At 43.0% G+C, this 15485-nt stretch overlaps 1 protein-coding gene across 4 annotated transcripts in view; it reads left to right on the top strand.

Moving 5' to 3' along the window:
- The window catches only part of NCOA1 (nuclear receptor coactivator 1), a 722334-nt gene that overhangs the window by 661784 nt on the left and 45065 nt on the right, over positions 1 to 15485 (top strand). For all 4 annotated transcript variants that reach the window (XM_069233763.1, XM_069233765.1, XM_069233764.1 and 1 more), the window contains 2 exons: positions 4664 to 4832; positions 13274 to 13591. In XM_069233763.1, the coding sequence (XP_069089864.1) occupies positions 4664 to 4832; positions 13274 to 13591 (487 nt within the window). The remainder of the gene's footprint in view (positions 1 to 4663; positions 4833 to 13273; positions 13592 to 15485) is intronic.

Genomic DNA, 15485 nt, shown 5'->3' with positions numbered 1-15485 from the left:
GGAACACTCTTACCTGTTACACAGGAAGCCGTATGTAGTGTCACAGCGCACACCGGCACATAACGTTAGTTTAAGGTAGTCTACTCTGCAAAACGACCTGAACACCCAGTATCATGCCCACCAGCATCATCTGCTGGCTCTGCAATTCAAGTTTCCCCTGTTAGGCAGAGAACATAGAATGACGACCCGTGCACACGTGTTCTATACTACTATGCAATACACAACACTGTGCTACTTTACACCTCACTTTATGTTGACTGAATGCTACGCCACTGTCTAAAAGTCTGGCACATTTTGATTTATTTATTTGTTTTTTTTTTTGGGGTGTAAGCGTCATTGGGGGTTGCACTTTTCAAATCATACCTTGGCAGCTAGAGAAGAATGCCTGTCTCTGATGGTTACCTGGTTGTGAAGATGCTACGTTTGGCTTGCCCAGGTAGTTGCATTTCACGCCCTTCAGGATATGGAGACTAGACACCTGCCTTTAAAAGTAACAGGAGAAGCTGCTGCTCCTATTCATTCCTCTGGAATCAGCAGCAGCTCTTATTCCCCTGAGTCAGAAGCTCCAGTGTCCACTTCCTGCTTTGTGACTTCTGTTCATGCACCCTCAGAGCAAGACCCCAGCAACAACACATGGTTTGTCTCAACAAACCTGAAATCTGTTTCCTACAATTTCACATTCAGGTCTTGCTAAAAGATCAAACAATCTAGGCTTAATTTTGAACTTCCCTCAAAAGTGTCTTATTGTGGACAAATAACGTCTTTATGTGCTTCATATTATTGAGTATATATAATGGATGCATTTAGCGTAGGTAAACACCTGCACAGAAATCCAGGTAGTGCTTCTTCATGGAGCACTACCCCCTGACTGAGAAGTATAGCCATGACCTCCCCCCATAAAGATATTTTCCTGAGGGCCATGCCCTCTACTCAGTGTTCCATTGCACTCAATCCTGGATTGCGCTCGACAGATCGCTGCACATACATGCACGCAACATTTTTTTCTGGTACTCTCCCAGTTAAATGTTTCAAGTCCCATTCTTATCACATCTCTTCAATCTGATCTTAACCATAACGCTTTTTGGGAAAACAAGCATTTGCAATGCAATGGGTCTCTCGTTTGTTCGAGCGATTAACATTGTAAACTCCTAACTGGACTTTTCTTGCCACATAAATTGAAAATTGAAAGTAAAACAGCTTCACATAACTAATCAGACTTTTCTTGCCATATAAACTCAAAAGTAAAAGTTTCACATAAGCGAGCCGATGGCCGCCATCAGCGCAAAGCAGACACACAAAGGTGAATAAAAGTTCGCTCACAGTGAAATCTGTCTGCAAAAGTGCAGTTATCCATGTAACCGGCAAAAGTGCAATTATCTATGTAACCGGCAAAAGTGCAATGACCTATGTAATAGGATCGATGTCATGTACAGCGCTGGACTACAGCTCAGCGAGATCGTGCTGTGAAATAAAGAGAAAAAGTAGTCCAGAAACCAGATGGAAAACATTGAGCCTCGTATGTTTTCAGTAGTTGGTCGGTGCGCTCGAGGAGGGCTAAACACTGGAAAAGGCATGATGTATTCATGCCTTTCACTAATGAAAGCAAGCAGATTTTAAAAGGCAAGCCCACGAACCAATGAAAGTGACTGACGTGACATGGGTGTGGTTAGAAGCCCAAAGAGAGATTACAACAGGGGACGGAACACTTTGTGCTCGCCCCTGAAAATGAGCATAAGTTTGATAAAGAACAGCATAGCACTTGTGAAATGGTCACACATGCTGTTGAGCTGAGAACGGCAGCACCAACAGCACCTCGCTACCAGCAGCAGGTGACTGCTGGCCAACTGTGAGAGCTTCTGATTGGACCAGTGACCAGGTGATAGGAAGTTTGTGCCCTGCCAAATGGGTTAGTATTTGGGCCAATACTTCCTGTCTAATACAGTGGTGCCTTGGAGCAGAGTCAACAAACACAAATAATAAACGGAATGCGAAACCAATCAAACATTCACCCCCCACCACACATCTGGGTTTAATCCAATTTTTTTGTTCACCACGCCACCCCACGTTGGACCAAAGCATATGCAAACCAATCTTGACCCTCTTACCCATGGGAACAGTCCAGCCCGAACTGCCAGGCCAGGTCCTTCCTGGACTGGAAACAAGCATCCTGGGACCAGTTTCAGGGTATTACCCTTCATCAGCCAGGCTGGCTTGAATCCAGAGGCAGAGTAAGACCAGGACCCACATCTGGGCATACCCGGTGCACTTAAGGCGACAAAAGCAAACAAAAACAAATGATGAACGGAATGCAGAACCAATCAATCATTAACCTCCAGTCACAATCTGGGTTTATTCCATCAATTATTTTGCTCACCATGCTACTCCAGTTTGGACCAAGTCTCATGAAAATCAGCCTTGACCCTGTTCCCCATGGGAACAATCCAGCCGAACTGCCAGGCCAGGTCCTCCCTGGACCAGAAACAAGCATCCTGGGACCGGTTTCAGAGTATCACCCTTCATCAGCCAGGCTAGCTTGAAACCAATTGCAAAGTGAGCCCGGGACCCACGTCTGGGCAAACCCGGCACACGTGAGGAGAAAAAGTAGAGCACCACTGAATGTACATGAACACCACAAAATGCAAAGTAATCCTCAGAGGGTAAGCAAGGCGAATTTACCAAGGCATACAAACTTGGACTTGCTGATAAGGGAGTCCATATATTAACAGAGAGAAGGATATGCAATGAATATAAGAATTAGGGTCAAGTTATCAAGCAAATTGGATACTTTTGTATAATATAAAGTAGGGATGTGATGGTTGAGTGGCGAAGATAAGAGCTAACAAACAGGTGAGGAGGGGGGTGGGAAATCCCACAAATGAAAGTCTAAACCACTAGAAGTTCCTACCCGCCCTGTTAGGTCAGAGTAGTACTAGGTGCTAATGTATCCATTATTCAACAAAAACATTTCTCTAAAGGAACAGGCTGGTGAACCTACGCAGACAACCTAGTAAATACAGGGTAGGGCAGAGAACACTATACTTTCACATAGTGGGCATATGTGAGAACAAAGGAGGGAATTGTGCTGACATGAATGTGGAAATATTCCACACAGATACCGTAGGTGCAGAGAAATTGCCACCAAAGTTCAGCATACAAAATGTGCCAACAAAGCAGCAGCTGGGCACCGCCAAGAACTCACATATCCCGGATACTCATCTACACAATACTACAAGAAATCATGCACCTGAGCCCATGCAAAAGCAGGACAATGACATAATGAACTAAGACACCAGTTGCGGGTCAGAGGAAACTTGGGAAGGAGTAGCAAAAAAACAAATCTGAAAAAATGAGGAAGACCATGGGGCCCGCCTAAGTTAAAAAGAGCTTAAGGAAAAGGCAGCGGGCGCAAAACAGTGCGGGGAAACAGAATAGATAGAGGATGTCTACAGGTTGTGGAAGCAACAGATTTGCAAGTGCAACAGTAGGGCATTGCAGTGTGAATTGAATAGTGGGTTTTCCACACTGATAGGTGGCAGGAAATGGGAATACGTTATAATGTTTCTACTTCTGTGCAAGCCGGATGGGTGTTAGAAGGTATGCGCCACACTGCAAGCGGCAGTGTTTGGGGATTTTCTGTCTAGGGTAGAGCTCACTATAGCAGACAAGAATTGCTCGTTGTCCAATAAAAGGTAGAGGGGTCAGTTTAAGCATGTGAATTACATTGACCTACCCAAGGTGACTGAATGCACATTCAGTAGAGCAAGTGCTTTCAAAAGAAGGGATGTAGAAGATGAGGAGAACAGACAGGCCAAGTAAAGATGTATGATTCTCTCAGATAAAAGACAGAAATCTATGGATTGGAGTTGGGGGATATTCAGATGAGAATTTGGAATGCTAACTGGTCATGATAAACGTGTTTTAGAAATGGAATGGTGTAATTCGATATACTTATCAATTCCCTTGTGAATCCTAAAGCATTAATGTGATGATATGGAAAGATGTGCAGGAGTTGTGGACCCTCTGTCTGCAAGAGATTGTGGAACTGTAACACATAGACATCAGGTATAGAAGAAAACTATCAGAAAATTGAAGTATGCACCTGTTAGGGCCTTGTTGTGAAGTGAGGGTTTCACTGTTTTCAGTTAAACTGTTAACAGATCTTTACATCTGGTCCTCTTACATAGCTGAAAAAATAAACTTTTTTCTGCTTCGAAACAGCTGGTAAGCTTTGTGGCCTGTTTTCTAGCACCATCGAGGTATTCCTTTTTGTGATACTTTATTCTTGGCTGTCATTTAATTGTTTTTTCTCCTATGGACTTGTATGGATGTGAAGCATAACCTCGTTCCACCCATTAGTTGGCCAGGATTTGTTATAAATACGATATGTGGCATCATTTAGTATGTATTTTCTGCTGAGAAACTTAGTTTTGTAGCTCCAAGAGGTTCATTTGATGGGGTTGTCAGTCGAAAGAGGTGTGTATTATAAAAGTTAGAAGCCTAATTACAGGAGTAGAATTTTAGCCTTGAGAATCTTGAACCTGAACAGTGTCTTCTAGGTGGTGAAAGAAGTCTGGGTTCACGTGGCTTTAATTACATATACCTAAACGTATGCCTTCTTGGTGTTATTTGTGTCCAATAAAAGTCAATATTTTCTATTTTTTAGCCAATGTCTGAGCTCCCCACTGGACGACCTCCTGAGCCCACCGACAACCATTGAAGGCCGCAATGATGAGAAAGCCCTTTTTGAACAGCTTGTGTCCTTCCTGAGCGGCAAGGATGAGACTGAGCTAGCAGAACTAGACAGGGCCCTGGGTATTGATAAGCTTGTCCAGGTAATTTACTTTCTAAACATTGTGCGAAGTTCACTTCCACTGATGCACTAGGTGTGTGCCTTATTTTAAAAGATTGTCAACATCACCAAGAATCATTCACTGAAGTCAGCTGCTCGTATGATATTATTTCCCATGGTTTATTACAACACAATAGCACTGACAAAAAAATGTGATTGATCAGCTTGATCGAGAGACCATGGCACTGGACACAGACGACTTGCAAACACATTTGTTTGGCGTTCCATAGCTTGAGTCCCTGCCTAGTCAGCCTTTTTAAATTGTTATTTTTACAATACACTGTTGCGCTCAAGGTAGAAACATTTCTGCGCATGCTACTTCATACTTCTGAGAGTAATAGGTGTCTATTGGTGACATTTGATATAATCTCTTTAGATACCAAAGTATGCATGATAAAAAGCTCTAAGATGTTCCATAAATGAAAAATACATTAGTTTCCACACACAAAGATGGCTTTGGAAATATAAGAATTTATAAGAATATAGATGTCTTTAATGATAATGTTCTTTCAAATGTGAGGCAATGGTATAGGGAGATGCTTTGCTCTATCAAATGTCAAATTAATTATGGGCCATGCTGCAATAACATTTATATGTGCATGTGAAAAGAGTAGAGGCAACTAGAATGAACACTTATTAACGAGTTTATGTAACAATCACCGTCTCCTCCTATTATGGAACGGATTCGCTTAAATACTGCCAGAATATACTGCAAAACTGAATACCAACTTTTGAAACATACTTGCAAACGTCTTCGGCAAACATTGTTTTTATTTTTAATTATATAGACAACAGACAGTAAGCTGGACACTACAATGCATCACAACGAGAATATCAGACATTGCTCAAAGCAATTAACACTTGAGAAGGGAATACTAGGAGGCCAGAAACAAAACTGCAAATGGAAGCCACAGCTATGTCTGCTATAATACAAAAGAGAGGGGATATTTTATTTTATTTTATTTATGCAGATATTAGTTCATAAATGTACAGTGGAGGCTAGCAAGAGTAATTCATGGGGCTAGGGACGATGTGATAGTTGCAAATTAATGTCCACGCTTTAAATTGTAATCGGGCTACTGCAGAAACACTTGGAACGTTCATACATGATTAGGACTTTAGTCTTTGTATTATTATATTTCTACCAAATTGTAAATACATTGTTATTTTAAGTCATTTTCAATTTCTCAAAAACAATATTGGGTGTTTATTTTTTTTATGTGCATCTTTTGGAATTGGACTAGTTTAAGAGTCTCAACAATGACAAGTTCAGTAAAGTGGCAGGCAATTAGATAGTGTATTACCTGCAATCCAAATTATGGGCATATTGTCCGCCGAAATCTAAATTGCATAGGCTATAATGGGATAATGGGATTTAGATTTCTGGCAACGGAATATTTGTCACTGTTGTGACGGAGTAACCCCTCCCCCAAACTCTAAATCAGGCCCAATGTGACTTGGAGATTGATATGTCCATGAACAAATCTCTGTGCAGCACCAAAAACCTCAACAGCAAAATAGCAGAACATATTGTAGCATTTGAAAATAGTGGCACGGTCTGTCAAGCCACTGAGCATGCTAAAGAAGCATGCAATAGTAAACTAAAACTACTCCAGTAATTTACCTTTGAACTTACTTTAGAAGAGAAAACCGAAAGTTTAAATTAAGGACAAAGGGAATCTAAATGCACTTGGATTCTAGCCTAAGGGCTTGATTTAGATGTTGGTGGACGGGTTACCATGTCACAACAGTGACGGATATCCGTCTGCCCAAAATTTAGATTTTGGCGGACAGGCTATCCATCACTGTTGTGAAGGAGTAACCCGTCCTCCAACATCTAGATCAGGCCCTAAATCTCTACAATATAAATAAACAAAATAGTAACCCAGGATGCCCTTGTGGGCTAGGGTATTAACAGTTTGTCAGGTAAAGGTGCCTACAGGGGAACTTATTGGAGATCTCATATCCATATGAATTCAGCCAAGTCTAGTGATGTCCATTAGTGACATCCCTCTTTTGTTATGTATAGGAAAATTCATAAGATCCATTCACAATAAATAGTAAGAACAAATCATGACAACATAGGTGTATCTTGTGATATGACAAATCTGTTCAATTTATGAGGCATTCCAGTGAGCCATTTAATGCGAATAAGGAATGGTTTACGGATATGTTGGCGCATCTCGCATTAAATCCTCCACGTGATTCGGATATAGTACATAGACGATTCCTCATTAATTGCGCAGATTGGTCATCTAAAAATGATTCAGTTTTTTCTATGAGAAGATATCTACAAGTGCTTTGGGGTCTTCACGTTTTCATCCAATCATCTTTATCCTGAAGATGGTCTTGTGGATCAGCTCAGTTTGAGATCGAAACATCGACGCCTTACCCATCTTGACTTCAAATTCTGTGTGTATGCATACATTGTTGTTTTTGTTATAAACACAGATGCAATTGTGATATTCAGAACACTGCCATTTCTCAGACAGTGTCAATGTACTAGAAACTATATTGATGGAAATCCCCCCCCATCATTAATTTATGCTTTATTGTTTACCTCTAATACAACAGTCTCACAAGATACACCTATATAAATATGTGATCTCTAGATTTCCACAAGGCATGAATACAGTTCATTCTATTTCAACGGTTTTAGAGTGAATCTTAGGGTAATTTCCCTTATTAAGTTAAGACTTCATACAATATATACAGACACAAGGATTGTTTGATAATTAACATGAATAAAGAAACATGTGTATGACTGGAAGCACAATGAATACAGAGAGCTATTATATTACTATAGATCATAGACCATTTTGCATTGAGTATGTTCTGAAAATGCAAATATGATATTAATTTTGAATGCATAGTGTATTGTTAATTTAGGTTAAGATGTATTCATCTAAATGACAAGTATAATGAAAGTTGCTGAAGGATTATGGAATATATGAGATCACAAATGTGGTAATGTAGACAATTTTATCATCTTAGCTGATGAGACAAATGTGTAATAGATTAGAAAACAACTTTAATTACATTTTCATTAAATAAAAAGGTCAGGTTTGAGGAACAAAATGTATGGGAGCAAACAATAAAATACTAAGACTAAAGACAGCGTTTTACATAAAACTGTGTGAACTTCAAAAATAATAAAATATCAGAAAGCACATGAAACAAGATATGTTAATATATTGTATCTCCATAAAATGTTCTTTTGTAATTTGATACATCTACCTGCAGATTCTTCACCTGTCACATATGTCCAGGCACCAGACTGGATCTGGAAACTTTTGCATAGCTCTTCTGTGCTAGTAAAGGGTCCTAGCCCAACCCAGCACCGGAAGTAAAGCCGTGGTGACATCCCAGCATGGAGCACTGATGTCATTCCCCTTTGTCCACACCCTTCAGTGCAGATCTGAAGCTGCTTTGATCCCCCTTTCTCTCAGTGTGTTTTTTCTCTGAGATTTTTTCCTAAATATTAAGTGCAGGGCTAAGTAAATCCTGTTGCTCTTGTAGTGAGCAGGGGTCCATTTCAGGCCCACACATATGATGTTTCCCTGTGATGCTTAGAGTCGAAGCATGACTTAAGAGCAGAAGGCCAAACGTTTTATAGTCTACAACTGTGACAGGTTTGGCACCCATTGAAATCCAGTTTACCCTGGCAGTCTTGCACCTACCTATCATCGAAGTCTTCAAAGAAAAACATGAGGAAACACCAAAAGAAAAGGAAGCATAACGGACACTCCCTTCAACTTCAGCACAAGCAAGGATTTGACCACCTCCAGCAGAGTCTTCCTAGTAGCCAGAGCACGTAAACATGACCCTGCCTGAGGAACTTCCTTTGGCAGTGCAGCCTTATCAAGTGCCCGCCACTCATCCCCCCTCCACACCCATTATTGCCTGTACAATTCACAGTTCCGACACTCCTCCTCAAAGAACACCTTCAGCGCCAGTTGGCTTCATCCCAGCTCTTTCTCTTATAGAGTGCCTGCCAGCTTCAGTGCTCATGCCCACCCTGGCACCAGTTGCAGAGCTTCTCTCAGTGCTGACAACACTACCACCACTGTTCCCAGCCCCTCCAGAGGAACCTTCCAAATCAAAGGCTATTCTCCACCTTTGCAGGAGGCAAAGAATAAGGAAGGAGACTTATAATAAGGAGTTATTTCGGCCTTAGCCATTCCCACACCAGCACTACTTGCAAACTATGAAGGAGTTGTTTGCGACTGCCGAATACCGAATAGAGGTACCAGATCCTATTCTACATGGCCGATTATATTGCCCTCCAAAATTGCAGTAGGCTGGACACATCATCAGAGGAGGAAATGAAATATCCAAAAGGCCCTTCTTCTTCCGATCAGGGATCGTTCCATGCAGTGCTCAGGAAGGCAGCAGAGGTCTTGGAGCTTGAGTTATCAACAGTGAAGGGAAAGGAAAACATTTTAACGAAGGAGTCCAACGGGTTTAATCTAAATCAGAGCCTTTCTTACCATTTAATGATGCTCTACTTCATCCCGTTAGGTAGGTGAGGGATGAAGTCACCTCATCCCTAACAGTTAATAGGTTTATCACCAGGGGATATAGGCCAGATGACCCTTCCTGTCCTCTCTTCCCTCACCAGATAGTACATGTTTTGCCCTTTAGAAAGCAGAATCTGAGTGTATTTCCTGTAGCCCTTTCAGAAAAGGAATCCAAAAAACTGCAGTTAGCAAAATTGATGAACCCAGGTATCCCAGATCACCTCAGAAGATGCTTTGCAAAGGTGGTAAAGAATGGCCGGGATGTCTCATGGAAGATTATCAGGGCAGGCCTGTACTCAGTGGATTCTGTGACCAGGGATCTGGGATCCTCAATAGCCCTGAGGAGGCATGCCTGGCTTAGTTCCACCTTACTATCCAGAGGAGTGTTGGCAAGTCTTACGGACATGCCATTTGATGGATTTTGCCTGTTTGAGGTAAGTCAGATTTGGCCTTGTGGAAATTCAAAATGAGTACGACTACAGCACATTTCTTTGACCTCCAGTCTCCAACCCAGGACTACAGGAAGTTCTGGCAGCTTCAGAGATTTTCCAAGAACTTTTCCTTTTAGCAGCACAAACCCTCTGGGTCATTCCAGTAAACTAGACAACTGCTGCAGCAGTAGAGAGGCAAAAGAAAAAGTCTCCAGTCTCAGCAGCTTTCCTCCTCCTCAACTTCACTACTGGGAAAGCTGCATTGCTCACCTTTGAAAGTGCATGTGCAGCCAGCTGGAGGAGAGATTTCCTCCTCTGTATGGGCCTTGGACATCAGACCAAAGGGTAGAATTGCAAAAAAGGGGGTATACCCTACCATATCAGCAGGTTCCTTCCCACTTCCCCTAACCCTCTCAACCATCGGTCATTTCAGGCAGAGGAGCACCTGCGGATCCTACAGCCATAGGTGGCAGCCCTGCTGCAGAAAGGAGCAGTGGAGTTGGTTCTATAGCAGGAAATTAGGCAGGGGTGCTATTTCTATTACTTCCCTAGAAGGAAATAGCAGTTTTCATGTGATCCTAAACCTCAAGCTCTTTACCCTCTACCTCGAAGTTCAAGATGCTGTCCTTGGCTCAGGTTCTCCTAGCATGGCACTGGAAGCAGAAGACTGGGTGGTTTCATCTGACTTGCAGGTTGCGTATTTTCACCAACTGATCCTGCAGTCGTTGCAGAGTAGGTACCTGCATTTTGTGGTAGAGCCCACTCACTACCAGTTCACGTTTGTCCTGCTCAGATTAACATTAGCACCTTTGGTCTTCACCAAGGGGATGACAGTGGCACAGCTTACTTTGGAAGGTCTCGAATCTTCTGTATCTGGAGGATACATTACTCAAGGACAACTTCCAGAAGATTGTGTTGCAAGTAACAGCATCCCGGCTGTTTGACTTGGGCTTTTCCACCAACGTGCTGCAGTCTCACCTATGAACATCTGTTCAAGCCTTCCCTCCTCTTCAAAGGATCTGGAACATTCAGTATATGATTCTTATGTTTTGGGAGGAAGCTCAAGTTCCAGTCCTGACTGTTCGTCACCTTCAAGTTCTGTTTACCTTCCTGCCTACTGTTGATCACAGGGCTCTTCAGTGGTGCCATGGGTGGCAGTGGTTCTATCACAAAGATTAGTCAGACACCCTTACAATCACCTGGGAGGCTTTGATGAACCTCAGCTGGTGGAGGAGCACCTGTCTCGAGATGTCCTTTCACCGTTTCCTGGCAGTGACTACAGTGATAAATGACACTTCCACCGTGGGTGGGGGTGCATCTGGAGGAACTGGAGATCAGAGGGCTTCGTTCTCCAGAGGAGAAGGTGCTTCACATCATCCTAATTGAACTGCAGGCAGTTGGCTTAGCCTTGGATGCATTTCTACCTTCCCTATGCTGTCAATCTTTCCAGATCGCAATGTGCGATATGACTGTGATGTGGTGCGTCAACAAATCACCACTCTGAAGAACACTCAGTGCCCACATTTCTGTGCCTTCCAGTATCCATTGCAGGAAGCCATAATAGACATATTTCTATTGAAGTGAAATGGTCCACTTCATTGTGCATTTCCTACCATACCCTTGATTCCTCAGATTCTGAGGATGATTCACCAAGAGTGTCCCAAGTCATTCTCATTGCTCCAGACTGGCCACGTAAGGTGTGGAATGCAGGTCTCCTGATAAGCTTCCTGTGCCTTCCACTTAACCACATGGCCTCTGTCTCTCAGGCCAGACCTCCTCCCATTCAGAACAGCAGATACTGCACCCCAATGTCCAGAACCTCAATTTCATGTCATGTCACCTCTCTGCAATCTTAATATTTTCTGGAAGGTGGGTGTTGCTTGGTGTTCAAATCAAAATGTAGACCCCTTGGAGGTGCTCCTGCCAGAAGTCCTAAGCTTTGTTCTATCGATGTCCCAGCCGGGCTGTGCTGTTGGCACCGTCAAGAGATTATTTGCCGCCTTGATGTTTTTCTGTCTTCCAGGCCAGTCATCCCTTTTCAGTTCACTAATTATGATCAGACTTTTAAAGGAAATGGCATATATGTTTCCCTTTGATATGTCCACCTGAGGCGTGCCCCACAGGACCAAAGAGATTCTGCACCACTTATGGGTGAAGACACCATTTGATGTCGGCCAGGTGGTTAGTAACTGGCCAGATCCCATGCCAGTGCACCCATGCCCAGAGCCTCATCACTTCCTGACAGAGAAGGGAAGACCCCACTCCTTTCCGGCTCTGACTGTTTTTGAAGAGAATGCTCCTTTTGAGCCCCTTATTTGCAAGTTAAGACGGTTAACATTCAGGACATGCTTTCCTGTGGCTAGTACCTTGATGAGGCATCTCAGTCATTTGAAAGCACAGAACGGCTCTCCTTCCAAGGATGTTGACTCTTTTTCATCTGGGGGCAATCCATTACTCTTCTTACCTTTTATCCTCCACCTCACCACACCAAGGAGAAGGAGAGGTTACACTAGCTTGACCACAGGTGAGCAGTCAGTTTTTGTATTGACTGTATCGCTCTTTGTGGGGTATGTAGGTAGCAAGGCTGTTCAGAAAAGGATTTATTCTTGCTGGTAATACTCTGTATAAAGATCTGCTACACCATTGACAAAAAGGAACTCCTACAGAGCAAAGTCGTCTACATCAGCACTCACCAGGGGGTGTTTCTGAGATTTGTCATCCGGCGACATGCTCTTCTTTCCACCCTTTTGCTAAGCATTATTGCTTGGATTCAAAGGTGATAAGGGCTGGTCATTTTGTATGTTTGATGCTCAAAGATTCCTTGTTTGACCTCTCCATCACATTCTCTACGTGGAAGAAGTACCGCTTAGGAATCTCTTCAACAGGTGAGGAATCTGCAGGTAGCAGTATCCACCAGAAGAAAACGTTACTTAGCTTTCAGTAAGTCTTTCTGGTAGATAATCTATCACTGATCATGCACTTCTCCCCGCACTGAGCGGTGGCCATAGGTCAACAATTATAATGTTCCAATTTACACCGTTGCACTGTCCTGCCTCAGATTGTCCTGTCGCTTCCTAGTCTCTGCAGCTAATGGCTTGGAAACAAATGGTCAGTGAACTGACATCAGTGCACCCTGGAGGACGCTATGTGGCTCCAGTGGCATCCCCCTGGCTTCACTTTCAGGGCTGTGATGGAGCCTCCCATTCTACTACTAAGGCGAGCTATGGAAAAGTTTCCTCTTACAATTTGGTGATTAGGAATCTTTAGCTGCTGCGGAATCTGCAGGTAGAATATTCATCAGAAGTATTGTTATCAAGGGTAAGTAACTTTATCTTTTTGGGTTAGAGTGCAAAGCTTTATGGACTGCCTTTGAGAGAAGACTATGGCAGTGTCACAGGCGGCAATGCTGAGTTTTATATTTTTTTCTCTCCTTCATATATCATTCTTTTTGCTGTCGTCCACCGTGTCTATAGGGAGGTGGTCTGGAAGCGTTAACAGAGAGATACCCTCCACAACATGCAGCACAATCAGTGATGATGGAGCAGAAACCTGGCATGTATCCTCAGCCTTATCCCTCAATTTCCCCAAGTGCCAGTTTTCACAGTGTTTTCCCTACTATGGTTCGACAAAAGCCTTCTTTTGGACCCATGCCTGTGCAGGTACAACAGCCGCCTCGAGGGGCCTACCCGACCAGTGTAGGCATGCAGCCACGGCAAATCTTAAACAGGCCACAAGGGGTTCCAAACCAACTCAGAATACAGCTGCAGCAGAGGCTACAAGGTCAACAGCAGGTGAGCCCTGGACTTGAATTTGTCTTGTGTTATCTTCTTTTTCTAGCTTTTGGGAAACCGTGCACCATTTTCTTAGAGGTAAATAGACAAGCAGATCATTTTGTTTGATGGATAATAGAGGTATCCATGTTTTCTGCAAAACACAAATGTCAAAAAGTTAAATACTTTTCATGTCATTGCCTTAAAAGGATCTGCAAAGAGCGACACATAGTCCAAAGGGGCCTATTAACTTCTAGAAACTCACAAAATTAACTCCATAAACACAGATATACCTTGTACTACTGTTTCATTAACAGTGAAATGTCCTGCGATACCCACCCTTTCAAATGTTATCTTTCTTCCCATCGTGAAGGCACATTTAACATTAGAACAGCAGTTCAGTAACCATTTTGTTGGTGGCATGTATGTTTCATGAATCTTCAGTAAACTGAAGCAGTGAATATAGAATCATGGCCACATGACCTTGTATGCATAGTGAACTTTGCCAGCTCCCTGTATTGATACAGATATGAACTAAGGGCCAGATGTAGGTAGGTTTAAAATTGCGACTTGCAATTTGCGAGTCCGTGCGACTCGCAAATTGCAAGTCGCAATTTGCTATGCATAAAGGTGTCTCAGACACCTTCTGCAACTCGCAATGGGGTCGCAAAGACCCACCTCGTTAATATTAATGAGGTGGGTCGCAGTTTGCGACCCTATTGCGAGTATGGGCACTCACGGGGATGGTGGCCTGCTGGAGACAGCAGACCACCATGTCCGTGACTGCTTTTTAATCAAGCAGTTTTTTTTTTCCATCTGCAGCCCGTTTTCCTTAAAGGAAAACGAGCTGCACTTGGAAAAAAAATACCGAAACCTTTAGTTTCGTTTTTTTTCAGGGCAGGCAGTGGTCCATTGGACCACTGCCTGCTCTGAAAAAATATTTATGTTTCCATTCACAAAGGGGTCCCATGGGGACCCCTTCCAGTTTGCAACTGGGTTACCATCCACTTCAAGTGGATGGTAACTGCGATTTCATTTGCGACCGCTTTTGCAGTCGCAAATGAAATTGCATAGCGTTGCGAGTCGCAAATAGGAAGGGAACGCCCCTTCCTATTTGCGAGTCGGAAATGCATTTTGCGAGTCGGATCCGACTCGCAAAATGCATTTCTGCATCGCGGAGAGGCTTTTGCGACTCACAAACTGCGTTTTTCGCCGTTTGCGAGTCGCAAAACCCTTCCTACATCTGGCCCTAAGCTCACAAAATCAAGACGACACTTTTCATACTGGAATGCACTGCTGAGAGGTAATGTCTTGGGAAAGACCGCTTGGAATATCAGAAAACCCATCCCGGGTTAAAGTGAAACTTCTGTGTAATATTTTACAGAAAGTGAAAGGTAGACAATATTGGAAACGCAAAAATATCTGTAACCTAAGCAAGATACCTACTTTTGCAAACAGTGTAGCCCTACATTATTATGTAAATGCTTTACTGTCATCCAGTTGACTTACATTGGTATCACATTTGTTTCACCTGGTCTTAGTGGGATCCAGGCAGAGCTGCCAAAGACACTGTGAAAGAGTTACTAACATTTGAGAGCAGTTGTACTATTATCAATAATCTTCTGTCCATGGTCTTATCTTTGTTATTGTGTGAGTAACATTGTCGTCCATCATGGGGTCGCCTTTCAAGAGGACTGGTAGTTTGACATGTATACTTCTGATGTACTGACTGACTTGCGTCCTGCGCACAGGATAGCTAGTTATCTGTGTAAAGCAGTGAGTGCTCTGCATGTTTCCAATGCTTTGTTGCTCTGATAGTTCTGTGCCAAAACGAGAGGCTTGCAGGCCATGATCACTGGGAAAGATATTGTTGCTTGCAGAAAGATGGAGAACTGCTCTATATCATTTTTACTGC

This window comes from Pleurodeles waltl, chromosome 5 (assembly GCF_031143425.1).
Source record: "Pleurodeles waltl isolate 20211129_DDA chromosome 5, aPleWal1.hap1.20221129, whole genome shotgun sequence".
Lineage (NCBI taxonomy): Eukaryota > Metazoa > Chordata > Amphibia > Caudata > Salamandridae > Pleurodeles > Pleurodeles waltl.
Note: the sequence above shows the minus strand (reverse complement) of the source record. Positions and strands in the feature narration are given on the sequence as shown.